General features: G+C 45.3%; 2 protein-coding genes across 2 annotated transcripts in view; one reads left to right on the plus strand and one right to left on the minus strand.

Annotated features, from left to right (window-relative positions):
- Positions 1-5,487, minus strand: part of TTL (tubulin tyrosine ligase) — a 49,619-nt gene extending 44,132 nt beyond the window's left edge. The window contains exon 1 of the mRNA XM_073672786.1: positions 5,068-5,487. Within this exon, the coding sequence (XP_073528887.1) occupies positions 5,068-5,227 (160 nt within the window). The 5' untranslated portion in view covers positions 5,228-5,487. The remainder of the gene's footprint in view (positions 1-5,067) is intronic.
- A 2,845-nt stretch (positions 5,488-8,332) lies between these two features.
- Positions 8,333-27,824, plus strand: part of SOD2 (superoxide dismutase 2) — a 34,491-nt gene continuing 14,999 nt past the window's right edge. Inside the window, exon 1 of the mRNA XM_073672787.1 lies at positions 8,333-8,496. Coding sequence (XP_073528888.1) covers positions 8,468-8,496 — 29 coding nt within the window. The 5' untranslated portion in view covers positions 8,333-8,467. The remainder of the gene's footprint in view (positions 8,497-27,824) is intronic.

Consider the following 27,824-nt stretch of genomic DNA (forward strand, 5'->3'; position numbering starts at 1 on the left):
TCCGGGTAGGCTAGCAGGCAGATGGTAGATGTGTGCTCCCAGGTGAGCAAGCGAGAGTCTCTGGAATAGCAGGTGGTCACGGCACGTGACGGCGGAACCTCCGGGCTGGCAGGCAGGTAGGTAACGGAGAAGCGCTCCCAGGTGAGCGGGCAAGAGTCTCTGGAATAGCTGGTGGTCACCGCACGTGACAACGGGACCTCCGGGCTGGCAAGCAGGCAGGTAACGGAGATGCGCTCCCAGGTGAGCGGGCAAGAGTCTCTGAGATAGCTGGTGGTCACAGCACGTGACAACGGAGCCTCCGGGCTGGCAAGCAGGCAGGTAACGGAGAAGCGCTCCCAGGTGAGCGGGCAAGCTGGTCCATAGACAGACTGACCGGAGTTGTAAGGCAGACCGTCGGACCTCAGGCAAGCAGGCAGGTAGCTGATGTGCGCTCCCAGGTGAGCGGACAAGTTGGTCCTTAGACAGACTGACCGGAGTTGTAAGGCAGACCGTCGGACCTCAGGCAGGCAGGCAGGTAACAAGTATTCAGGCAGGAATCAGGCAGGTAACTAACAGGAAACTGGCAGGAAACTGGCAGGTAACTGGCAGGTAACTAGCAGGTAACTGGCAGGTAACTGGCAGGTAACTGGCAACGGGACCTGAGGGCTGAAGCACAGGTGAGACACAGGTGCAAACAACATTGCTCGGGCACCTCCATTTTGGAGGAGGTGCCTTATATATGATGAAGTCCTCCGGCCATTGGCCGGGGACTCTTTAGGGCGGCGCGCGCGGCCCCTTTAAGAGGAGGGAAGCGCGCGCGCGCCCTAAGCACAGGGGCCGGGAAGGAGCGCGCGCTGAGAGCAGAGCAGGAGGAGGACGCCGGGACGGAGCGCGTGCTGACAGCAGAGCGGGGAGAGGACGCCGGGACGGAGCGCGCGCTGACAGCAGAGCGGGGAGAGGACGCCGGGACGGAGCGCGCGCTGACAGCAGAGCGGTGAGGGGAGCAGCGTCCCTGCCTAGCAGAGGGCAGGGACGCCAGCGCTACAATTAGTTTCATCAGACTACAAAACGTGTCCAAAAATTAAGTTCTTTGTTCCTGTGTGCATTTTCAAACACTAATCTGGCTTTTTTATGTTTCTTTTGGAATAATGGCTTCTTCATGGCACAGTGGCCTTTCAGCCCATGTTGATACAGTACTCGTTTCACTGTGGTTATTGACACAATCTTACCAGCTTTCACCATCATCTTCACACGGTCTTTTGCTTTGTCCTTGGGTTGATATGCACATGTCTGACCAAAGCACATTCATCTCTGGGACACAGAACCAGTCTACTTCCTGAGCAGTATGATGGCTAGACATTCCCATCTTGTTTGTACTTGCATATAATTGTTGATACAGATGAACGAGGCACCTTCAGGTATCTTGAAATTGTACCCAAGGATGAGCCAGACTTGTGCAAGTCCACAATTCTTTTCCTGATATCTTGCCTGATTTCTTTAGACTTTCCCATGATGCTACATAAAGAAGCAGTGTGTTTCAGGTGAGCATTAAAATGCATCCTCAGGTTTATCTCTAATTAACTCAGATGATGCCAAAAAAACTATCAGAAGCTTCCAAACACATGAAATCATCATATGGGCAGTCCAGAATTGTTTAAAGGCATTAAAAGGCATAGTAATCTTAGTGTATGTAAACTTTTGACTTTGCAGTAAGTAATAAAAATGCCTTAAAACATTCTCATTATTCTGGCAAATATTAAAAATTATGGTAATGCTAATTGACCTAAAACGGGAAAGGTTTATTCTGATATCATGTCAGATTTTGAGAAAAACATGCATATGTTTCTTTTTATATAGTGTATGTAAACTTCTGGATTCAACTGTACATACACAGAGAACCTTTTAATTGCAAGCAGCGCTAATTGCTCAAAATCCCCATCTCCCAAAGCAAAGGCTGAAATTTGCACCTGCAACATAGACCATAAATTAACATGCTGCAGATCTGAATCTTGTCAATTTAAGCTGTGGATGTATTTTGAAACATAAGATTTCTTCATATCTCCAGGGCTGTGGAGTCGGTGTCCATTTTGGTGGAGTCGGTATAAAATGGACTGACTTAGATTCCTAAGCTATATAAACTAGGTTCAGTAGTTTAATGTAGTATATGCTGTAAATGTTTTCATAAGAATTTGGGAAAGTTATGAAATGTCCTATTAATGTCTGTTCTGTTTCTGATCTAAAGATCTCAGCTTTTAGTTGAGATGAATCTGTGCTGCGCTTTATGTACATGCTCAGTAATGAGGCAGTGCTGTGGAAACGGAGTCGGGAGTCAGGGAAATTGAGGAGTCGCTGATTTGGCTTACCGACTCCACAGCCCTGAAATCTCAAGCACAATACTGCTATGTAAAATAGACGATTTTCAGCAAGTGATCATGCATTTAGTGGTCTTAATTATAATTCATGCATCTATAGTATTTTTGATTGTGATCTTCCTTATAGACTGTAGGCTTGCGAGCAGGGCCCTCACTCCTTTTAATATCTGATTTATGCTTATTCTGTAAAGTCTTTTTGTCTGTTCAAGCCCCCCTTCCCCTAAAATTGTAAAGTGCTACGGAATATGTTGGCACTATAAAAATAAAAATTATTATTCAGTTTAAAGGGGTTGTCCACTACTGGATAACACCTTCTAGTGACCCCAGTGTATTCAAAGTAAAAAAAAAATATATATATATATATTCAGCTAGTCAGTTTTTAATCACGTGATGTTATAGACCTAATGGAAGAGAGAATAATTAACTGGGTGCAAAGACAAAATGAGCAATTATAAGTAAAAAGAAATAAAACATGATGACTGCAATATATTACAAGGATAAAGATTTTGATGGGAGTGCTTCTTTAACCCCTTAACGATATATAACGTACATTTGCGCAAGGTCGTGTCCCAAACTTTATTTCGGGCTCCGGCGCGGAGCCCGTATTTTATCCAGCACATAAGAGCTGATTTAATCAGCGGTCATGTGCCTTTAACAGCCGAGGGTGACTCGGAGCTCCACCCGCGCCTGTTAACCAATTAAATCCCGCTGTCAGTTTCTGACAGCGGGATTTAACACATTCCAGCTGGAAGCGCGTTGCAAATACCGCCCATAGGCGTGCGCCGATGGGTTATCATGACAGCTGGGGGTCTGTGCAGAAACCCCCCCGTCCCTGTTATTGTGAATGCTGGCTCGTGGTTGGAGTTCATAGGAGATTGTGATTTTTTTCTATAGATAGCAGTGCTGAAAACTGCTATGTATAGCACAGGCGATTGGACAATTGCAGCTTTAAGTCTCTAAGTGTTAGAACCCTCCGATTTGTTTTTTCCATCTTGTGTTTTGCGGTCACGTGATCATTTGCCTTTATATTCCAGCTCCGCCTTTTTGGCGGTGCTGGACTTCAGTGTTGTTTGACTGTTTGGCTAGCCAGGTGCTTCGGTGCCTTTCTCTGTCAGTTCGCTTGGTCCTTCTGGGACCTCTAGTACCTTTTTGTCAGTTTGTCTTTTTGTGTTCTGCAACAACTTTCTCTGTTAGGAGGTGTCCCATTTTTGTTCCAGTCCTTAGTTCTTTTAGAGACTCCTTCCTTTATGCTATAGGTCTTCGTTCAGACTAGCCGAGGACTAAGGCGGGTCAGTCCGCAAGGAATAGGCAGCCCGCTACATCGTAGGGATTCAGCTTAGTCTTACAGTAGGGATAGCTTTCCCCTTTCTTTCCTTAGTACATGTTGCAGATCATAACACTAAAGGGACTATTAAAGGGGTGTATTAAATTTAGAAAAAAAAAAAAAAAAGTTGTTTAAAATGTGGGAAACCCTCCTCCCCACAAAAGTTCAAATCACCCCCTTTGTGCCCCATTGAAAATAAAATAATTAAAAAAAAAAATGTTTGGGATCATTGCGTTCAGAAATGCCCGACGATCTATTAAAATATAAAGTAAATTAATCAGATCATTAAATGGCGTAACGAGGAGAAAAAAAAAATTGAAAAGGCCAGAATTATGTTTTTGTGGCCACAGCAACCTTGCATTATAAGGCGATCAAAACATCGCAACTGCCACAAAATGGCATCAAAAACATCCTCTCAGGGTGCAAAAAATAAGCCCTCGTCCAGCCACAGATTCGGAAAAATGAAAACGCTACGGGTCTTGGAAAATGGCAACAAATGCAAAAACTTTTTTCCTACAAATTTCGGAATTTTTTTTTTCACAATTTAAATAAAAAATAAAGTATACGTTTGGTATCTGCGTACTCATACTCAGTTTTACCATATAGTGAACATGGTAAATAAAAAAAAAAAATTGTGGAATTGCATTTTTCTTTTGCAATTTCACCGCACATGAGATTTTTTTCCCCCCCGTTTTCCAGTACACTATGGTAAAAATCAATGGTGTCATTCAAAAATCACAATTCGTCCGGCAAAAAACAAGCCCTCATATAGCTGTATTGACGGAGAAATAAAAAGTTATGGCTCCTGGAAGAAGGGGAGGGAAAAATGAAAATGGCAATGACGTGAAGGGGTTAAGTAGTGTTGCTTGTGCGGAGCACTCTCTATAAAGCGTAGATGAATCGAGCTACAGTGTGAATGTGCATGGTAAAAGTAACAGGCGGTGTGAGCGCTGCAGCACTGAGTCAGGTCCCCTTGGTGCAGTAGGCAACACCCAAATGCAGTTCCCTGCACTTCTACACATAATGTAAAAGGGGTCATTACAAATCCACAATAACCCAGCGGGAATAGCTGAAAAGTTATATTGTACTGACACTAACTTTCCATCCCATTGTTTGGACGTGGCCCATTGTCTGAGTTGGCCATTTATTAAAATTGAGCTAGGATGGAAACAACTTGACTATTCTATTGCTCCTTGTTATGATTGCTACGAGAATGAAAACATTGAGACAATGAGATTGACTGTTCAGAATATGATTCTAGTTCTATATTTTTTTTTTTGGCTGGAATACAGTTATAACTGCAACAATAAAAGGCAGGCTTAAAGGGGTGAATCAGATTGATGCTAAAGTGAACTAAATCAGCTGATGTCATAATGATCTCCTGGGACTTACCCAACCTCCCAAATGGCAGCCTGTTCCTCTCCCCCAGCATGAGATTAAACCTGGGATTGTCTTTCTTTAGCCGCTTCCATTGTCCTGTGGTGAGGAGGATCTTGGCCACTTCAGCAAACACCGTGCTGTTCTCATCCCTCACCACGAAGGTATACATCATCCCACAGGGTGCAGAATAGAGTGCAAGCTCTTCTGTCTACTGCCGGCCAGTCACTGTGTGCTACTGTGCAGCCCCCACCATGCTACAGTGCAGGAAACAGCCCCATGGAGGGTCCTCAGGGAGGAGATCGCCAGAGATGTGCTCTGATCCTGCACTTACCAGTCTCCGGATAGGAGGAAGCAGCTGCTGCACCACAGCTTCTCTATCCAGCTACGTGCTCACCCCTCCCAGGCACTGTAGGCTGGGCTCTAGGGTCAGGGGGCAGGAGGAGGGGCTGCAGGCAGCATGAGCATGGCAGGGATGTGTGAGAGCAGCTGTCACTGATCACTGATGTGCAGGAGAGGCTTATTTTTCACTATATGACATGTAATGCATAGCTTATAATGCTTGATCTTCAGTGATAACCTTACACTGGATATTCATTTTGCTACTGATACATTTTGGATTTATAATTGATATACATATTGTTTGCATATATACGGACACATGCGATTTTCCTTATGTGTGTATTGATGCATATTGTACTCCTGACTGAATGTCTTTATCATGCACAAATAATTTACTACTATGTATATACCAATATCCAGGTATACCCACCAATTGTCTCTTCTGTGATCTCTCACTTTTTACATATACCTATACTTTGTTTTTTATATTTTGTCTCCTTAATAAAAATACTGTTTTTATATGCGGCCCTTGTTTAAAGCCTTTTCCTGTTGGTGTATATATATATATATCATAATGCTTTATGCCTTTTTCTTTGGGATAAATGTTTAGGAGTTTATAAGGCTGTGTGCACACGATCCAGAGCTGCAGCGGGTTTGACACTGCGGACCTATGCAGTCAAACTCGCAGCGGCCAGATGTTACAGCATAGTGGATGGGATTTGTAGAAATCCCATGTCCACTATGTGTCTTCGGCTCACCCGTGGACACGGACATGCGGTGCGTCTTCCAGACCGCAGCATGTCAATTTCTCCGGTGGGTCCGCATGCGGGCTTTACCCATAGACTTAACCTCTATGAGGAAAGTCCGCAGGTGAAGAAAAAATGGCGCCGCTCATTTACATAGATGATCGGAAGCCGGCGGCGGCTCTTCCACAGCATCTGGACGCATCGTGGGCACATACCATAAGTCTATTAATGAGCAAAACTTACCCTTAGGCCATGGCCCCACTATCAGTATTTGTTCAGTATTTTTTTTCAGGAGTGGGAGCCAAAACCAGGAGTGGGTGATAAATGCAGAATTGGTGACTTGTTACTTTTATACCTTTTCTCTGATTGTTCCTCTCCTGGTTTTGGCTCCCACTCCTGAGAAAAAATACTGATCGAATACTGACCAAATACTGCTAGTGGGGCTGTGACCTAATAGTCACAGGTGGAGTGAAAACATTGCATAAAATGGGCATCAAAATAGGCACTCGAAGGTGTTATCTTTAGGGTCAATGACATTGGGTCATGTAAAACCCAAAATATAAAGAAATTAATCAGTAAACGGCATAACGAGAAAAAAATCTAAGTGCCAGAATTACGTTTTTTTGGACCGCAGCAACATTGCAATAAAATGCAAAACATCGTATCTACCCCAAAATTGTATCAATAAAAACATCTGCTCAGAGCAAAAGACAAACTCTCACCCAGCCCCATATCCTGAATATTGAAAATATTACGTGTCTCGGAAAATTGCGACACAAGCAAAAGTTTCTTTTTTGTTGTTTTTTTTTTTTTACAAATCTTCGATTTTTTTCACCACAAAAAAAAAATCTTTACATGCTCGGTGTCTGCATAAGCATACTGACCAGGAGAATCATATTTCCTGGTCAGTTTTACCATAAAGTGAACATCATAACTAAATATCCAAAAAAGAATTGTGAAATTGCTCTTTTTTTTTGCAATTTCAATGCTTTTGGAAATTTTTTCCCTGCTTTACAGTACATCACATGATAAAACGAATGGTGTCATTCAAAAGAACAACTTGTCCCACAAAAAACAAGCCCCCATACGGCTATGTGGACGGAAAAAGAAAATAGTTATGGCTCTTGGAAGAAGAGGAGGAAAACTTGGAAACGAAAAAACGGAAATTAGCAGCGGCATGAAGGGGTTAAAAAAACGCTTGAACATCCAGGGGGGTCGCATGTTGGAGTTCGTCCATGTCTTTCCTTTTTTTTTTTCCTCTCAACATTTTGAAAAGATGCCACAGAAACTCCATGACATTGCTGGCGTAGATTTTAGTTTTCGGCCAAGGACGGCCCAAGAGTCATGACATTTTTAGGAGGCATTTCTCATTTAAGATATTACATTACACGTGAGGACCGATGTATGTCATCTTATCGGCTCGCTCCGGGGAGACCCCGCAGCAGAGTTGCCAGCGCTGTGGATGTGGCATTCGAGGCTGTCAGTTTATGCCGCAGTCTCTGTAGAGCTCGCCCTTCTCTATGATGTCGGACATTTATCTGCAGCTTTTGCATAGTGGAAACTGAAGCAATATTTGCACAATTAAGTGTGTTTTCCATGTGGAGCTCGGGTTTTGGTGATTTTTTTTTTTTTTGAGGAAAAAAATCTCCAGATAAACCGCCACATCTACAACTCGCTGCACTTAAAAGAGAAAAATACATTAGGAAAAAATTACATTATTTAGGACATAATAGGGGTGACCACCCTCTGAACCTCAGCATAACAAACCCCATCCTGCGCTAGCACTACACACATGGCCATACATTTTAAAGCCATGTTCACATGTTCAGTATTTGGTGAGTTTTTTACCTCAGTATTTGAAAGCCAAAACTAAGAGTGAATGAAAAATGCAGAAGTGGTGACGTGTCTCTATTATACTTTTCCTCTGATTGTTCCACTCCTGATTTTGGCTTACAACTACTGAGAGAAAATACTGAATATGTGAACGTGGCCTAATACAATCACTTTGTACTACGTTGTCCCCGAGACAATCCCTAGTGATAGGTTGTAATGCACAGTCTCGCCACTTGACGCCGTACTGGCGCTACATTATACGAGGTGAACACACTGCTAATGATACAATAGAGGAGGCTTACATGCAGTAGTAACCAAACTATACACCACTGCGCCTGCGCACAGATCGGCACACCCATGGGAGGAGACTGGGCGTGGTTTATGCACGGCCCGGAACTACATTACAGAGTCAGTGGGTGGTGCTACGGCAAGGACGGACAGTCACGCTGAAAGACTAGCGGTAGCAGTCTGCGCCATACCTTACAGTAGCTGTCATGCAGTGCAGGCTTAGCGTGTGCGCCAGGTGAGTGTCCCCTCACAGTGAGCTGACTGCACAGAGGTCGTGCGGGATATGTACGGCTCTTCTCTGCCAGTTGTGTAACAGTGGATGTGTCCCTGCGCCCGCTCATGGTTTCAGGAGTACTCAAAAGCTGCAGGGGGCATTTGTGACAGTTGTGCCCCGGCACCCCAAGGCTCAGCAGGGCACATGCCTGTGGTGCCATGGAGCGCAGCAGTGAAGCCCCATCACATTTGTTCATACACTGCTGTTTTCTGCTGACGATCCATTGCTATTGTGGGGTCCAGGAGTGGACACTGACACTGGAGGGCCCCTGTACAGGACATGTGCTGGGTCCCCTCGCCTGTCAATACCATAGCGATAAATGCCATACTATCAATATCTACAGATGGAGCAATTGTTTACATGTTGAATTCTCAGACATGCAGTTTGTTATATGCAAAGTGACCCAATGCAATGGGGTTACTCCAGGTGTGAGATTTCTGGCACAGAGTGCGCCTCAATATATGACCTGTCACCTTGGTTAATTGCGTTTTCATTTTTTGCTCTCCTTCTTCCCAGAGCCATAGCCTTTTTATTTTTTGGTCAATATGGCCATGTAAGAGCTTATTTTTTGCGCGATGAGTTGTACTTTTAAACGCCATCACTGGTTTTACCATATCATGTACTGGAAAACAGGGAAAACTGCGGTGAAATTCCAAATAAAATGCAATTCCACTTTTGTTTTTTTACAACGTTCACTCAATGCTAAAACTGACCTGCCATTATGATTCTCCAGGTGATTACGAGTTAGTAGACACCGAACATCACACAAGTATAGGTTGTTTTTTATTTAAGTCGTGAAAAAAAAATTCAAAGTTTGCTAATTAAAAAAAAAAAAAAAAAAAAAGCCATTTTTCAGGATCTGGGGCCGGGTGAGGGCTTATTTTTTGCGCAACGAGCTGATTTTTTTTTACGGATACCATTTTGGGGCAGATGTGATGTTTTGAGCGGCTGTTATTGCGTTTTAATTCAATGATGCGATGGCCAAAAAAAAAAACGTAATTCTAGCATTTAGATTTTTTTTTTTTTTCTCGTTGCGCCATTTACTGATCGGAGTAACCTTTTTATTTTGATCGGGCGATTCTGAATGCGGCGATGTCAAATGTGAATGTGTGTTTTTATTTTTTATTAGCTATCTAGATAATCAGTACAGACCAGAAGTTTGGATACACCTTCTCATTTTAAAGATTTTTCTGTATTTTCATGACTTTGAAAATTGTACATTCACACTGAAGGCATCAAAACTATGAATTAACACATGTGGAATTATATACTTAACAAAAAAGTGTGAAACACCTGAAAACATGTCTTATATTCTAGGTTCTTCAAAGTAGCCACCTTTTGCTTTGATGACTGCTTTGCACACTCTTGGCATTCTCTTGATGAGCTTCAAGAGGTAGTCACCGAAAATGGTCTTCCAACAATCTTGAAGGAGTTCCCAGAGATGCTTAGCACTTGTTGGCCCTTTTGCCTTCACTCTGCGGTCCAGCTCACCCCAAACCATCTCGATTGGGTTCAGGTCTGGTGACTGGAGGCCAGGTCATCTGGCTTAGCACCCCATCACTCTCCTACTTGGTCAAATAGCCCTTACACAGCCTGGAGGTGTGTTTGGGGTCATTGTCCTGTTGAAAAATAAATGATGGTCCAATTAAACGCAAACCGGATGGAAGATGCTGTGGTAGCCATGCTGGTTCAGTATGCCTTCAATTTTGAATAAATCCCCAACAGTGTCACCAGCAAAGCACACCGTCACACCTCCTCCTCCATGCTTCACGGTGGGAACCAGGCATGTAGAGTCCATCCGTTCACCTTTTCTGCGTCGCACAAAGACACGGTGGTTGGAACCAAAGATCTCAGATTTGGACTCATCAGACCAAAGCACAGATTTTCACTGGTCTACTGTCCATTCCTTGTGTTCTTTAGCCCACACAAGTCTCTTCTGCTTGTTGCCTGTCCTTAGCAGTGGTTTCCTAGCAGCTATTTTACCATGAAGGCCTGCTGCACAAAGTTTCCTCTTAATAGTTGTTGAAGAGATGTGTCTGCTGCTAGAACTCTGTGTGGCATTGACCTGGTCTCTAATCTGAGCTGCTGTTAACCTGCGATTTCTGAGGCTGGTGACTCGATTAAACTTATCCTCAGAAGCAGAGGAGACTCTTGGTCTTCCTTTCCTGGGGCGGTCCTCATGTGAGCCAGTTTCTTTGTAGCGCTTGATGGTTTTTGCAACTGCACTTGGGGACACATTTCAAAGTTTGCCCAATTTTTCGCACTGACTGACCTTCATTTCTTAAAGTAATGATGGCCACTCGTTTTTCTTTACTTAGCTGCTTTTTTCTTGCCATAATACAAATTCTAACAGTCTATTCAGTTGGACTATCAGCTGTGTATCCACCAGACTTCTGTACAACACAACTGATTGTCCCAACCTCATTTATAAGGCAAGAAATCCCACTTATTAAACCTGACAGGGCCCACCTGTGAAGTGAAAACCATTTCCAGTGACTACCTCTTGAAACTCATCAAGAGAATGCCAAGAGTGTGCAAAGCAGTCATCAAAGCAAAAGGTGGCTACTTTGAAGAACCTAGAATATAAGACATATTTTCAGTTGTTTCACACTTTTTTAAGTATATAATTCCACATGTGTTAATTCATAGTTTTGATGCCTTCAGTGTGACTGTACAATTTTCATAGTCTTGAAAATACAGAAAAATCTTTAAATGATCAGGTGTGTCCAAAATTTTGGTCTGTACTGTGTATAATATATCTCTATCTCTCTGCATGCTTCAATAGTCTCCATAGGAGACTAGAAGCAGCAGTTTTCTGATTGCTTCTACTGCATACAAGCAATGAGCAGATAGCAAGTGAGCATTTCTACTGCATACAGGCTATGAGCGCTGGCCACTAGGTGGCGCTCATAGCAAGCGAGACATGACAACCGCAGACCCCGGGTTGTCATGCCTACCCATCAATGACCCGCGATCACGTGACTGGGTCACTGTTGGGCGGGACTAATGTTGTGCTTCCGGTGCAGCGCTGTTAAATGCCGCTATCAGAGATTGACAGCGGCATTTAACTGGTTAAAAGCCGTGGGTGGATCGCGATTCCACCTGCGGCTGTTGCGGGCACATGTCAACTGTAAGAAACAGCTGACCATGTGTCTGGTTCAGTGCGGTCTCGGCGCCAGAGCCCTCACTGAACCCGGGGGTGATAGCCTAGGGTGTACCAATACAAAAACCGCCACATCTTCCCACCACATAGTGACCGAATAATGCCACATACAAGGGACTAAAAACCTCCACACCATGACCACACCATATTTTACGAACACATAGTGACCGAATAATGCCACATACAAGGGACAAAAACCGCCACACCACATTTTACCACCACATAGTGACCGAATACTACAATAATCATTAATAAAAAAACAAAACAAAAACATAATGCTAATATTACCAAAAGTGCCATTAGACACTGAAGCTCTGTACATAGTATACAGTGTATAATGTAAGTGTACAGGTAATATAGTGATCACCAGTGACACTATACACAGGAGCTCTGTATATAGTGTCAGTGTACAGGTAACACACTGACACACCGGTGACTTCTCTAGGTGAAGTCCTTCATCCAGCACGGACTGCCATCACTTGTTCCAGCCAGGACTCGTCTGTGCGTAAAATAAAAGTTATCTAGAGCACATTCCCCAATTTTTACATTACACAGCTGAATACAGATGTACACCCACCATTAATATATTAAGTATGCAACCCACCTTTCCAAATATAAATTGTAATCCACCACTGTGCCCCCACTAACTGTATATGGTCGCTTTCCCACCTAATAAATATATAAATTAATTAGAACCTGTACTCTTTCCCCCAATTTATTACCATTCACACTCCTGCATCCTTAACACCCCCTACTCTGTACCTCCTGCTCCCCTGATTCATTATATTTACAAGCCCCCTCTGCCCCAATTAATTGTCATGACTGTGCTCTCACCACCCCTACCCTCTATTCATCATCATTTACCCTCTCCACTCCCAATTCCCCATGTGCTCTTTCCACCTTCCATTTGCTTGTCCCCAAGAAATTTAATTATTTCTATTAAAAAAAAATAAAATAAAGTTGTCATACTTGCCTCTCATGCGATCCCTGCAGCTGTACTGGCATCCTGGTGCGGCTCCTGCTCTCTGCAGGCACCCATGCGATCAGTCATCGCATACCTTCACCAGTGCGTTACAGGGGAGGAGGGACCCCCTTGGAGCTGCTGCACAGCCATTCAGTGTTGAAGGCTGTGAGTGCTGCTAGGGCCTTTATGCCAGGAGAGGTATACCGCCAGGTTCTCCTGACTTCTGTCAGGTGATGGCGTGTACGCGCTGTCACCTGACCAGAAGTCAGGAGAAGTTGTAGGGAGCTGCATGGCTGCGCAGTTCCAGCAAGGAACTTGGAGCCGAGGTGTTCGCCATCAAAGGCAATGTTCGGCACTTTGCTACAGCATGTGGCCCTGTGAGCAGAAGCACAAGAGTGGGGGGGGGGGGGGGGTTTCTGTACTGCTACTCACGGGGCCCCATACAGCAGTAAGGGTAGTGATGCCCTCATGGCGGCCCTGCCAGCAGAGGCCGGATGTGCTCAGTTCTGGAGCTGAACAGTACAGCTCTGTCAACGTTATAGTGGCTGTGGCCAGATACTGTACATCAGCTTTTATTGAAATCAAAAGGGATGAATCTATGGTACCTGGCCGCTGTAGAGTTGACAGAGCTGTACTGTTCTGCTTTCCAAATGAGCACATCTGCCCCTGGGAACAACTGATCTGCAGATGTTGCATCCCACATATTTGGTATTCATGATCTATCCTAAGGCTAGGTCATCAGTGCAAAAGAACCAGATAAACCCTTTAAATTATATTGATTTGCCATTTGAACGCAACATGGTGGCCCTGCCCTGCAGCAGCGTCTTCCCCTCATTTGTGGGAGCAGATGCTGGAAGGAGAAGGATGATGAGTTCGGGAGCTTCTATAAGGACAAGCCCATGCAAGCAGTCCTGGGTGAGCTGCTATTTAGGGTATGTGCCCATGATGCAGATTTTAAGCAGAAATTTCCTGAGCGTTTTTTCATCTCCCTGGCAGAAAAAACGCATGCAGATTTTACATGTGTTTTTACATGCATTCATGCATTTGTTTTTTTCAGCGCTTTTCCAAGCGATTTTGAGCATCACTTGGAAAAGGGCTTGTCAAGTTGGTCACACAATATAAATCCATGCAACTGTCGTGGATTTATATCGAGATTTCTGCTTAAAATACTGCACCTATAGTAAAATATATAATATATATATATATATATATATATATATATATATATATATATATATATATATATATATATATATATATATATATATATATATATATATATATATATATATATATATATATATATATATATATAAATAATTATATAATATTATTTCATGCTCTCCTCCCGGCTGCGATCTTCTCTCCTTGGCAGTCCGTGATGTACTGGCAGGACCTGCGGTGATGTAATTTAGTCAGCTGATGGTCACACGACCGCTGACGTCGCGTGACCATCAGCTGACTGACATCACCGCAGGTCCTGGCAGAACACTGCGGGCCGCCGAGGACTGAGAACGCTGCCTGAAACAGATCCGGGGCTGCCGGAGAGGTGTGTATGAATATTTATTTTTTACTTTTATAATTATTTAACTTGCAGGTACCATGGTACCTAGGTTGGTTAAGAGTCTCCTCTTCTCCAGACCCGGGTACCATCCGCGCATTGAACCGCATAATATTCACTAGTTAACAGCCGCGGGTGGAGCGCGGTTCCACCCGCTGCTGTTGCGGGCACTGATTTATACAGCTGACATGTGCCCGGTTTAATGCGGGCTCAGCGCCGGAGCCCGCGCTGAACCGGGGGTTACGTCATGGTGCGTACTATTACATACCACGTCGTAAAGGGGTTGTCCAATCTAAATCTATGTGACTGCAGACTTGTAAATCCTCACGTCACTCGCTCTGTGAGGATTCTCCGACTCCGGGAACAGCGGGTGTGACTTCCACACATACGGTCACGCACCGACCCGATGTGCCGACTTGCTTAAAGCAAGTGTACTGAGCGAGGCTGGGCACCTGTAGGTAGAATGCGGCCAGGAGTGTGCCATTCACATACTTGCAGTCAGGTGATCACCTGCTCCCAACACCAGTGCCGGAGAATCCTCAGTGTACGTGCGATGTGAGGATTCACAAGTCTGCAGTCAGTCACTACAGACTTGTAGCTTTAGACCAGACATCCCCTTTAATGTCTGGGGCATCTGTTATCCATTGGATATTGTGGTTATACACTCAAGTTCTTTTACAGGATACTGTGGTGTGATACAAAGTAGTCTACTGCACTATTCTAAACCTGACAAAGGACACTATTTTGGCCACTATCGGGCAATATAAGACTATTAACGTATTTAGTGTGTACGTTGGTTACTTTCCCAATATTCATGCTAAACATGGATGGAAAAACATGTGAACAAGGCCTAATATTGCTGTCTGTCTGCCATGTACAAAAACTACAGTATAAAAGCTTCCTGTAAGACCACAATCATATATAAACAAGAATATAGGTTAATATCACTTACACAAAGAATACCACACCGTAGGAATATACATTATGTATATACACTGTCTCTGGAAACGGCAAGGACCTTCACTATACTTGCGCAGAAGCCATAACCAGGTATATAGATAGAGGATGAGCATGCAGCACAGAATGGAGAGGGCTGTAACGGGAGCTCTCAATTCTTGTATTGCCTGGCTCTGCAGATGATCAGTCTGTCCTCCCTCCTTCTTTTCCCACAGCCTCTAGTGCAGTGGTCCCCAAACTTTCTGACCTTAAGAGCCTCATTTATCCCTGAAAGTGTTGGGGGGGGGGGGGGGGCCACATCCAGAGACCTCCACCCTCCTGATTGGTGACATCTAGCTCTCGGCTGCCAAAGCTTCCCTACAGAAATCACACTGAGGCTATTTACGTGTTTGCATCCTGGGGTTCCCACCTTGCCATCATTTGTTATTCTGCACCAAGCACTATCACATCCAGCTTCAAGCATCCCCTTATCTGGCAATATCCTCCTATGACCAATTTAGCACTTGAAGGGAATCTGCTACCAGCTTCTTGCTACCCCATCTGAAAGCAGCATGATGTAGAGGCAGAGAACTGATTCCAGCGATGTGTAATTTACTGGACTGCTTGCTGTAGTTTTGATAAAATCTGTTTTATCTGCTGCAGATCTACCTGTTCCCTTAATGCGGAGCTCTGTATAACCCCACCCATACCAGGTTGACAGCTTTCTGTGCCATCTACAGTGTACACAAAGCAGCTCATCAGTGGTGGGGGCGGAGTTATGCAGAGCTCATGAGTATGGAGGACTACCTGGCAGCAGGCTTAGTCTTCTAGTGATTATTAAAATTACACTGCATAGAGCCTGATTCCAGTTATTTCACTTATTTGCCTATGTCTCTAAATTATGCTGCTCTCAGTTTAGGTGGCAAAAACCTGGTGACAGATTCCCTTTAACTTATCTCTTCAACTTCAAAGCTAGTATGTATGCATTCAGACCTGCTCTTCCTTGTGGGGCTACTCCCCTAAGTAACCATTTGGACACCTGCTCTGCATAGCTGTATGCTAAACCTGGTGCTAATGTGCCTATTTGGTATTCAGCCACGAGCTGAGGTTAGGGTGTGCTATTGATTTGGAGAGGCCCAAACATAGTAGAATGTTGTGCTACAATTCTGCAATGCTGCCACTTGCTGGCTCAAGTAATTTTGTCTCTTAAACACATGAGACAATAATGAGCTTTCTGACTCTGCCCCCCCCCCCTCATACTGTGTACCCCTGTGTAGCTGCATAGGCAGCATGTCTGCCCCTGATGGGATCCCATTCCTGAGATCCCCCGATCTAGTGTAACTCCCTGGTCCATATAAATAATAAATGGGTAGTATTTCCTGGACGTCCCTCCTGACAGCACCTCAGGAGGATGTCCTTCATATCTCTGATCGGGATAGGAAACACATAATTTAAAAGGCTCCACCCATACCTTCAGTGTTTTTCCTGTCCCTAGACAGGACGCAGAAGACTCTCCTCCCTCCACTGAGCAGGAGTTCCTGATGTCGGACGCAGGAGGATCGGGATGGGTTCCTCGCACTCCTCCCCTTCCTTCTGCCGCGGTCCGGAAGCCGACACCCCGCCAGACAAGGGGTTCCTCAGCCTTGCCGGTCGAGCGGTGGCTCCCGAAGTGGACCGTTTTCCCCCGTAAAGGGGGCTCTGGGTCCATGCTGCTGCAGTCCTGTGTGCGCAGAGGAGAAGACTAGGCGGCGCTTCCGGTTACAGGGGCATTGGTACGCATGGCTCTAGTAACCGGCGTGCATTCCATGCTGGAACGCATTTCCGGTTCCGGGATTTGTTTTAAAAAAATGGTTCCAATCCTAAAATGAATGGAGAAACTCCTGAATTGACAAATCAGATGGAAGACAGGTAAGACAAAAAGGCTATTTACTCTGCTTGTCCTACAAACAAGGGATAATATAATATGCTACCCAAGACAGATGGTTACAGGGAATTTGTACCTGGGTTTCTGCTGGCATATTAGGGCGAACAGTGGTTAATCCTTCCATGGCTGGTGACCAAGACACAGTGATACCTCAGATCCAACCCCACAGCCTACTATCCCAGTAGGCTGTGGGGTTGGATCTGAGGTATCACTGTGTCTTGGTCACCAGCCATGGAAGGATTAACCACTGTTCGCCCTGATACGCCAGCGGAAACCCCGGTACAAATTCCCTGTAACCATCTGCCTTGGGTAGCATATTATATTATCCCTTGTTTGTAGGACAAGCAGAGTTCTAAAAAATTCACAACGTCATCAACCCCTAAGAAAAAGGGAAAAGATGCGCCATCTGTAACCTGAAGCTACCGGACACATATGGGAAGCAATTATGCACCGACTGTATTGCCCGAGTAATCAGGGATGAACATTCCTCCCCGATCCTTAATAAGAGAGGAGGTCCACAGTTCAGTGGAGGTCCACACAAGCCTCCCAGCCTGGACCTAGACAAAAAAGACCCGGTGGGATATGGAATCTAGTTCAAAGGAGGGGTAGGAACGGTCAGTTTACTCTGACCCTGAACAGGATGAAGGAGAAGGCTCGATTTCAGTTCCCCCAGAAGAAAGGAAAAATATCTCTTTTAATGGGAGAACACTGAACCACTTTTATCAGCTGTCAGAAAGACTATGAAAGTGGAAGACCAACCTCCAGCCCTCCTCGATACGAGATGAAATGTTCAGAGGGTTGAGAACCTGAATGAACAGAGTATTTCCGGTCAATAATCATATTAAAGCAATGATCTTGGAGGAATGGGAGGAGGTAGCGAAGAGAGTAGTCATTCCCAGAAGTTTCAGATCCTGTTTGCCTTTCGAACCAGAAGAAATTAAGCCGTGGGAAGAAATTCCAAAGATTGAAATTCCAATAGCCAGGGTAGCAAAGAAAACGTTGATTCCTTTTGAAGACTCGTCATGCTTAAAAGACCTTATGAACAGGAAGGCAGACAACCTACTCAAAAAGACCTGGGAAACAGCGGCTGCTGTAATCAAAACAAACATTGCAACAACTTCGGTAGCAAGATCCAAGATCATTTGGTAGAACAATTGGAAGACCATCTGAGAATCTCCAGAGAGGACATCCGAGACTCCATCCCTCTGCAGAATTTTTGGCTGACTACTCCGCTGTATCAATAAGGTTTGCTGCAAGAAATTACGCTTTATCCACAACAGCCAGGCGAGCAATATGGCTAAAAACCTGTTCTGGAGATAACCACTCCAAAAACAAGTTGTTCTCCATACCTTTTTCTGGCCTCCGAGTGTTCAGCCCGTTCTTAGATGATATGCTAGAAAAGGTCTCGGACGAAAAAGGTTTTCCAGAAGAAAAGCCCAGGAAAACAACATTCTTTCGGAGACCATGTCCCCAACAGAGCCCAGAATACTCTGGGAAGGGAAAATGGGGTAGATGGAGCTACCCGAAAGGAGGTAAAAGCAGGAGTACCTTTTCTAGTTCAGGAAATGGCTCGTGTTGACAATGACACCATAAGAGTAGGAGGGAGACTCCAACACTTTCTAGGGACATGGTCGGGGGTATCCAGCAGTCCATGGATACTCTGGGTAATTGCAGATGGGTACAAGATGGAGATGGTAAGGGTTCCTCAGGTTCCATCTAACGATGGCACAGTCCCCATTAGTCCAACAAAGATTGCTGACGGATGTCAAGAAACTGTTACTAGCAGTGGTAGTAATACCGGTGCCAGTGGCCGAACAGTTTTCAGGATATCAATCAAGCCTTTTCTCGAAATATTATTAATAATATTATTTTTATTATTATGCGAGTACTGTACTGTTTAACCTAAAGTCGTTAAACAGCTCAGTGGCGTACAAAAAATTCAAAATGGAATCCATCAGATCCACCATTCCGCTGGTCAGAGAGAACATGGTGATGTGCACGTTGGACCTCGAGGCATATTATCATGTACCCATTCACCCCCACAGCCAGAGATATCTAAGACTTGCTTTGTAAGTCGGGCACAACGTCCAGCATTATCAGTTCAGATTCCTCCCGTTTGGTCTCTCCTCGGCCCCACGCATTTTCACCAAACTAGTAGCCAAGGTTATGGCTTTCCTAAGAGAATAAGGAGTTCTGATAATCCAGTACCTTGATGATTTCCTTCTAATGGCAGATTCTCCCCAGCAATTAAGACAGTTTATCATCAACAACCTTAGTTCTAAAGAATCTAGGTTGGAGTATAAACTGGAAAAAATCAATTTGTTACCGGGAAAAGAAGATTTTTCTGGACTCTGAAAGACTGAAGTCCCTCCTTCCGGAAGAAAAACAAACGGATCTCACTGACAGGATCAACGCCTTTGGGAAGAAATCAAAGGTGGCAATCAGAATGCATGAAGATCTTGGGTCTAATGACAGCCTCCATGCCTATGGTTCGGTGGAACCAATTTCATTCAAGGCCTCTTCAGCACCAAATCTGAACGTCCTGGAACAGGAAGATGGATGGTCTGGGCAAGAAGATAACCTTGTCAGGAACAACAAAGGAATCTCTGAAGTGGTGGATTTCAAGAACCAACTTAGAGGGGAGTTATGTGGAAGTCGACACCATTCATCACCCTTACCACCAACGCAAGCAGCAGAGGCTGCGGAGCACAGGTGAAAGATTGGCACCTGGGGAGCACAATATCTTCTTGAATCGTCGAACCTAAGAGAACTCCTAGCGGTCTGGAAAACATTGAAAGCATGTCACATGGATCTGAAACATCAACATATCCGAGTCCTGACAATATGACTACTGTGGCTTTCCTCAGACATCAAGGGGGGCCAGGACATCAACTGCAAGCCTTATCGAACAAAATCTTTCGGTGGGCAGAAAAGACTGTACTTTCAATAACTGCGATACATCTGAAAAGTTCTCAGAACTCTGTGGTAGACTTCCTCAGTCGGAAAACTACAACATGCTGAATTGGACGGCGTTCCGTTGCATAGAACTCCAGATGAGGTTCTCCTCAAATCAATCTATTCGCCACCAGAAAGAATGCCAAAAACAAAAGCATTTTTCTCCCTCCACCCAACAGACAGACCAACAGGAGTAGATGCTCTGTCCCAGAAATGGGACATGGACCTGGCTTGCGCATTTCCTCCTCTACCCTTAATTCCACTAGTGTTAAGGAAGATACAGGAAGAACGGGCCAAGGTAATAATAATCCTACCTTTCTGGTTGAAGAGGAGCTAATTTATTCGGTCTCCCATGACAGCACCACGTGAGAGAGAGGATCCGCCCATCAAGGACAGGAAACCTACAGGTTAAAAAGGGCGGCCCTCTCTTCCCGCCTCAGTTTTAGGTTTCCTGTCCATGATGGGAGACCTCGCAGGCTTACCTGCAGAAGATGGACTCCTGTCCCAGAGAGGGCCACAGCAGGTGGTTGGAGACGGTCCGTCCCGGTCCTCTGGAGACTCCACGGTAGGGCTCAGTGGGGCGCCTCCGTGAGCGTTGCGGCGGGCGCGACATCGCCTCACGGGGAGGTAGATATCCGCCAGGTGTGGGGCCGCTAGCGGCTTCCTCCCCCCGCTACAATTCGCAGGAGATCCAGGTCGTGCCGGCAGGGCACGTGACAGGCGCGACCTACTGACGTGACTTCCAGTGCGCCGGGCAGGAAGTCCCGGTGATGTCATTGGAAGGGGCGGAGCTCGTTTGAATTTTGCGCGCGAGCAGCTGAACGCCGGGGGATTAAGGACCTGGCGGTGAGGAGCCCACCTGGAACCCACCTGGCCACCTGGGGAGGAAGACCAAGGAGCAGGTAACGCCCTCCTGGGTAAAAAAAAAGAGAGGAGCACACACCCACACATGGTACCGGTATGGCCAGTATATAAAGTGTCTGGTAACATACAGAGGTGCTTCCCAGAGCTGTCACCTAGGCAACAACATCTGCTGCAGGAGCAGCCCTCTGGGGAGCCCTCACAACTAGTGGCGCAGCGCCATTCCCGGCTAGGGTCTGGTTGTTCAACTAGAAGAGCTGCCACTAAGAGCAGGAAGGACGGTCCAGTGCGGCGTGATTCCTCGCCATGCATGTTGGATTCTTCTGCTTCTACGGTACCGAAGGTTCTATGGGGTGAATGGAATCTTCGTGAAAGTTCTACTAATGTTTCCTCCTTCTTTCTATCTAACTTTCTTTTAGAGCAAGAAATGTTCCTCGAAATCCAAGCACAGAGAATGTGCCTTATGCAGCTGTCCACTCCCTGATTAATATAGCAAGAGGTTATGCCAGCTTTGTATTAGCAAAATGATGTCGGAGGAAACCCCAGATTTTTTTTCCCTAGGCCTAAGAACTTTAATAAGGGAAGAAATAGGCAAAGCATTGCAGGGTTCAGAGTCTGGGCATATTCCTCAAGAAACCCACCCGGGTTCAGACTCTGAACTGTCTGTCACCTCCTCCTCCGCCTTCTCTTCCTCTGACAGTGAGCCAGATAGACAGTGCTTTCCCCTGAAGGTCGATGCCCTAGTAAAAGCCGTCCGATCTGCAATGGGGATAGTGGACACGAGGGCAGAGAAGTCGGCTGAGGATGTTATGTTTGGTGGTCTGGGGCTAAAGAAAAGAAGGGTCTTCCCAGTAAATTCAAAGGTGAAAGACCTCATTGATAAGGAGTGGAGGAAACCTGACAAGAAGGGTAGTGTTCCTCCATCCTTTAAAAGGAAATATCCATTTGAGGATGCTATGTGTTCCTCCTGGTTAAAAGCACCCAAGCTGGATGTTGCTGTTACCAAAGCAGCGAAAAGAACTTCCATCCCGTTCGATGATATGGGTGCATTGAGACCCCCTAGACAGACGGGCTGATACTTTCTTGAAAGGGGCATGGGAGACAGCTGCGGGAGCACTGAGACCAACGTCCAGAGCCCTGATGGTGTGGCTTGAACAGCTAGACAGTCAGTTGAAGGATGGGACTTCTAGGAAAGACATTATTTCTTCCCTTCCACTGGTTCAGGGGGCGGCAGCTTTTCTTGCGGATGCATCTGTGGACTCAGTAATGTTGGCAGCAAAATCAGCAGCACTGTCAAATGCTGCTCGGCGAGCCTTGTGGATTAAATGCTGGCCAGGGGATTTACAGACTAAATCCAGACTGTGCACAATCCCGTGCGAAGGAGAATACCTATTTGGTCAGACCATGGATGACTTATTGGGAAAAGCTGGGGATCCTAAGAGGGGGTTTCCATCAGTACCTCTACCCTCCTTTAAGAGATCGTTCCGGAAGAGGAAATTTTTCCGGAAGAGATATTTCAGGGAGCAAGACAAGTCTGACGAAAGGGGTCGAAAAGGTAGAGGTCTACTCTTTGGTCCGTCTCCAAAAATTGAGCAGAAGCCAGGGGATACACAATCAGCCCAGGTGGGAGGCAGATTGTCATTTTTTGTCCCAGCTTGGGAACAGATTTCTTATAGTAATTGGATTTTAAGCCTGATTAAGTATGGTCTTAAATTTCAATTTAAAGCATTGCCTCACAAAAGGTTCATGGTTGTTCCCTCCAGTTTTTCCCCAGAACGCCTAGGCAAACCCTAATAAGAAAGCACGTCCTGATTGAGGTTCCGGAGGCTGAAAAGGGTCTTGGTTTCTACTCCCCGCTCTTCTTGGTTCCGAAACCGGATGGAAGTTTCAGGACAATCATAAATCTGAAATCCCTGAATTTCCTTTTAAAATGGAGTCTTTAAAATCCGTAATAAAGTTACCTTTTCCCCACTGCTATATGGTAGTGCTCGATCTCAAAGATGCGTATTACCATATCCCAATTCATAGTGACTATCAGAAATACTTGAGGCTGGCCATTGAAATTGACGGGGTGGTTAAACACTTTCAATACACTGCACTCCCCTTCGGTTTAGCTATAGCCCCGCGAGTTTTTACTAAAGTAATGGCGGAAGTTATGGCCCATGTAAGAGAAAGGGACATTCTAATTATCCCTTACCTGGATGATCTCCTGATAGTGGGGAACTCGTTGGTTCAGTGCGAGACCCACCTGCGGGAGACCATGTCGGTCTGGGGTGGTTTCTAAATTTAGAAAAGTCTAGACTATCTCCACTCAAGGTACAACAATATCTGGGGGTCCTATTAGATTCCAGGAAACAGCTATGTTGTCTTCCAGAAGAAAAAATTGATAGAATCCGGGGGTTGGTAGCACAATGTATACGTAAACCTTCTATGTCACTCCGTAAGGTCATGTCACTATTGGGAACCTTCACCTCCACTTTTCCTGCGGTTCATTGGTCACAATTACATTCAAGAGCTTTTCAGTGGGATGTGTTGTACAATAACGCAGCTTTAGAGGGGCATCTAGACCGTGAGTTTACGCTAGGTCCTCGTGCCATAAGGTCCCTTCGTTGGTGGTTGCGACAAGACAATCTTGCTAAAGGGGTTCCCTGGGAATGTAGTCCAACTGCAGTCTTATCCACTGATGCAATTGCTACAGGTTGGGGAGCTCACTTTGAAGGGAGATTAGTGCAGGGAACCTGGTCAAGCAGTGAGCGACAGTTGTCCTCAAATGTTACGGAGCTTCTGGCGGTGCAGCATGCGTTCAACGAGTTTCTTATATATTTACAGGGCCAGCATGTCCGTATACTCTCGGACAATCAAGTCACGGTAGCTTACATAAACCACCAAGGGGGAACCCGCTCAAGAAACTTGATGAGGGTAGCGAACACACTTCTGCTGAAAGCCGAAGATCATTGTCCCTCTCTTTCGGCTACTCATCTAAGAGGGAGGGAAAACATCACAGCGGATTTCCTCAGCCGTACTTCCGTAAAAGAGGGAGAGTGGTCCCTAAATACGCTAATATTCTCCAGAATCGTAGAAATGTGGGGCCTTCCGACTGTGGACTTATTCGCAACAATAGCCAATCGGAAAGTGGAACATTTTTGTTCCTTAGACCCCAGAGAAGAACCCCTGGCAGTGGACTCCTTCATGGTTCCCTGGAGATTTCCTCTGGCATATGCCTTCCCTCCCATGATCCTGCTCCCAGCGGTGATAAGAAAGATCAGGGCACACCGGGCCAGAGTGATACTCATATGCCCCTTTTGACCCAAAAGACCGTGGTTCCCTTGTCTCTGGAAGATGTCCATATCAGATCCCTGGGTTCTTCCGGAGATTCCAGTCCTCCTCACTCAGGGGCCACTTTCCCATCCTCCAACCCCGAGTCTACATTTGACGGCGTGGAATTTGAGAGGGTGTTATTGACCAACAAAGGATTCCCCGCAAATGTAGTGAATACTCTCCTGGCTAGCAGAAAACCTCTTACCACCCGTATTTATGCCAGGACCTGGAGGAAGTTTCTGTCCTTTGCAGAAGTTAAGGTGGAGGAGGGGCCCCCTATTGGGAAAATTCTGGAATTTCTGCAGCGGGGCTTAGAATTGGGTCTCTCTACCAGTACCTTGAAAGTACAGGTGTCGGCGTTGGGGGCTTTATTTTCTTCCAATATTGCAGATAACTATTGGATAGCCCGTTTTATAAAAGCTTCCTTTAGGTGTAGACCCATTACCAAAGCAAAGATGTCTCCCTGGGATTTGAATTTTGTCTTAGATGCCTTGACCAGTCCTCCTTTTGAGCCACTAGATTTAGTCTCCCCCCAAAATGATTTTCCTAAAGACGGTCCTGTTAGTAGCCCTAACTTCAGCCAGGAGAGTCAGTGACCTACAGGCCCTTTCACTATACCCTCCATTTACGCAAATTCTGGACGATAGGCTGGATCAGGTTTTAATATAATCCTTTCTTCCTAAAGTGGCCACTCGATTCCATAGAACCCAGGAGATAGTTCTCCCGACTTTTTGCTTCCCGCCCAAAAATCAAGAAGAGGAGAGGCTTCACACTTTAGACGTTAGGAGGTGCGTACTAAAGTACTTGGAAGTATCGCGTGGATTTAGAAAGGATAAGTCCCTATTTATTTGCTATCAGGGGGCTAGAAAGGGTTGTAAGGCCTCAAAGGCTACAATCGCTAGATGGATCAAGGAGGCCATTTCCCTCGCATACTCCTCAGGGGATAAAGAGATACCGGAGGGATTGAGGGCACATTCTACCAGAGCGGTATCAACCTCCTGGGCGGAGAAGACAGGGCTTTCCATTGAGGAAATTTGTAAGGCTGCCACTTGGTCTTCTCCCTCTACTTCCTATAGGCACTATAGATTGGATCTGGGTGGCTCTGCAGATCTCACTTTCGGGAGAAGGGTGCTTCAAGCTGTGGTCCCTCCCTAATTTCCTTCGTCTCTGCAATTCTCTCACGTGGTGCTGTCATGGGAGACCGAATAAAGCCTTAGTTACTTACCGGTAACGGGATTTTTCGGAGCCCATGACAGCACCCGTATATTCCCTCCCTTCATTGGTGTTGTGCACTCCCGTAGAGTTGATTTCTTTTTGTGCACCCTTGTGGGAAATTGATGAAAAGTAATGTACTTAATATGATTGTTTTGTTATAACTAACCTTGGCGGTACTCTCATGCTCTGTTAACTAAACTGTGGCGGGAAGAGAGGGCCGCCCTTTTTAAGCTGTAGGTTTCCTATCCTTGATGGGCGGATCCTCTCTCTCACGTGGTGCTGTCATGGGCTCCACAAAATCCCGTTACCGGTAAGTAACTAAGGCTTTCCTTTGCTGAAGATTGCCCTGGAGGATCCAATTATTCTACCAGAAAGAGAAGATCTACTCTTCCAAGGACCATTATGCCATCCCAAGGTAAAATGTCTACAACTTTCAGCCTGGATCCTGAAGGAAGATACTAAGATCCAAAGGGCTCTCAGATGCGGTAATATCAACAATGAAAAATAGTAGAAAACCTGTAACATCAGCAATCTACACAAAAATATGGAAGAAGTTTTGTACGCTATACGGGGAATCGGCAATGGAAGATTCTAGTCCTAACATCTCGGAGGTATTAGAATTCCTGCAGGCTGGTTTTGACAAAGGTCTAAGACGTAGCACTCTAAAGGTGCAGGTTGCAGCTAATAGTACTTTCATGGATTTACCCCCTAGCACTTCATCCATGGATCGAAAGGTTCGTTAAAGCCACAACGAGATGAGACCGACCGTAAAAACTCGTATCACTCCTTGGGTTTTGAATGCAGCCTTAAGTAATTTATGCAAACAACCTTATGAACACCTCAGAGAAGCGAGTGAAAAATTTCTCTGCTTTTCTAGTGGCTATAACAACGGCGACACGCATTGGGGAGATACAAGCTTTCTCAATTAAAGATCCCTACTTTAAAGATTCTGGACGACTGTATCAGCCTCAGACTTGATCCAGCATTTTTGACGAAAATGGTAACACGGTTTCACATGAATCAGGAAATAGTTCTGTCAGGACCATAAAAATGAGCAAGAGCTAGCCTTTCATTCCCTAGATGTCAGGAGACTAGTTCTTCAGTATTTAGAAACCACGAAAAACTGGCGAGTTGACTCTAACCTGTTTGTACAATTCGCAGTTAAAAACAAAGGGGGGGGGGTCAAAAAATGACTGGCAAGGTGGGTCACATTGGTGCTAGATCTTGCCTATTCTTCAGAAGGAAAACTCCTCCAGGTCATATCAGAGCCCATGCTACTCTTGCAATGGCCACATCATGGGCAGAACGAGCAGGTGCATCTATAGATCAAATATGTAGGGCTGCAACATGGACAAGCCTAAACACCTTTTGCAGACACTATAAGCTGGACATTGTCTAATCAAAAAATGGCTTTTGGCAAGAAAGTCCTCCAAGCTGTAATCCCTCCCTGAATATATACTCTGGTAATCTCCTGAGGTGCTGTCAGGAGGGACGTCCTGGAAAGTAGGTATTAGACCTACTAGTAATAGGTTTTACAGGAGTCCCTCATGACAGCACCCATTACATTGACCTCCTAAACTTCCATTCTGCTGTGTGATGTCAACATAGATAGAAGGAAGCTAAATAAAATAGTGTTGCATCCATCCTGGTGTGGTACTTGGAAAATCACTGAAGGGAGGGGGGGGTGGCTTTTAAACTCTTCTGTGTTTCCTGTCCCTATCAGTGATATGAATGACGTCATCCTGATGTGCTGTCATGAGGGACTCCTGGAAAACCTATTATCTGTAGGTCTAATACCTACTTTTGCTTTTCTTGTAGTGCCCTCCAAAATTAACGCCAGTAGCAACACTAGGAAAATCAACTGCTTGCCTTGGATCTCACTGGAGCGGGATAAAAGACTTGTACATTAAATGGTTTTCTGTGATGAGACCTACTTGTATTTCATCCCTGAAGTAAATACATTGATTCTGCCCAATACCTGCACACCTGCCATATATGTATAGAGGGGGCTTAGTCACCCACAGCATTCTATGAAATGGGTTGTACACTACTGTGATATTTAATGACAAATCCATTGGATAGGTTACCAATATCAGATCAATGAGGATCCAACAAGCAGCACTCCCACTGATCAGCTGTTATCACATCTGCCGGCAGTGGGATGTAAACTCTGTACAAAGAAAAGCGCAGCGCCGTTGAACTATTTAGGGACTGCTCCTGATATTGCTAGTCTACTTATTATCTTCAATAGGAGCTGATCTGCAGTACCTGGCAGCTGCCACTAAACACTAACAGATCTTTGCTATTCCATGCTCTACACTATTTATAGCCAGCCTGTGCCAGTGTTGGTGTCAGACACCCAGCAATCTGATACTGATTACCTATCCAAAGG

Source organism: Phyllobates terribilis, unplaced genomic scaffold (assembly GCF_046119375.1).
Source record: "Phyllobates terribilis strain yellow unplaced genomic scaffold, ASM4611937v1 Scaffold_3__8_contigs__length_932513732, whole genome shotgun sequence".
Taxonomy (NCBI): Eukaryota; Metazoa; Chordata; class Amphibia; order Anura; family Dendrobatidae; genus Phyllobates; species Phyllobates terribilis.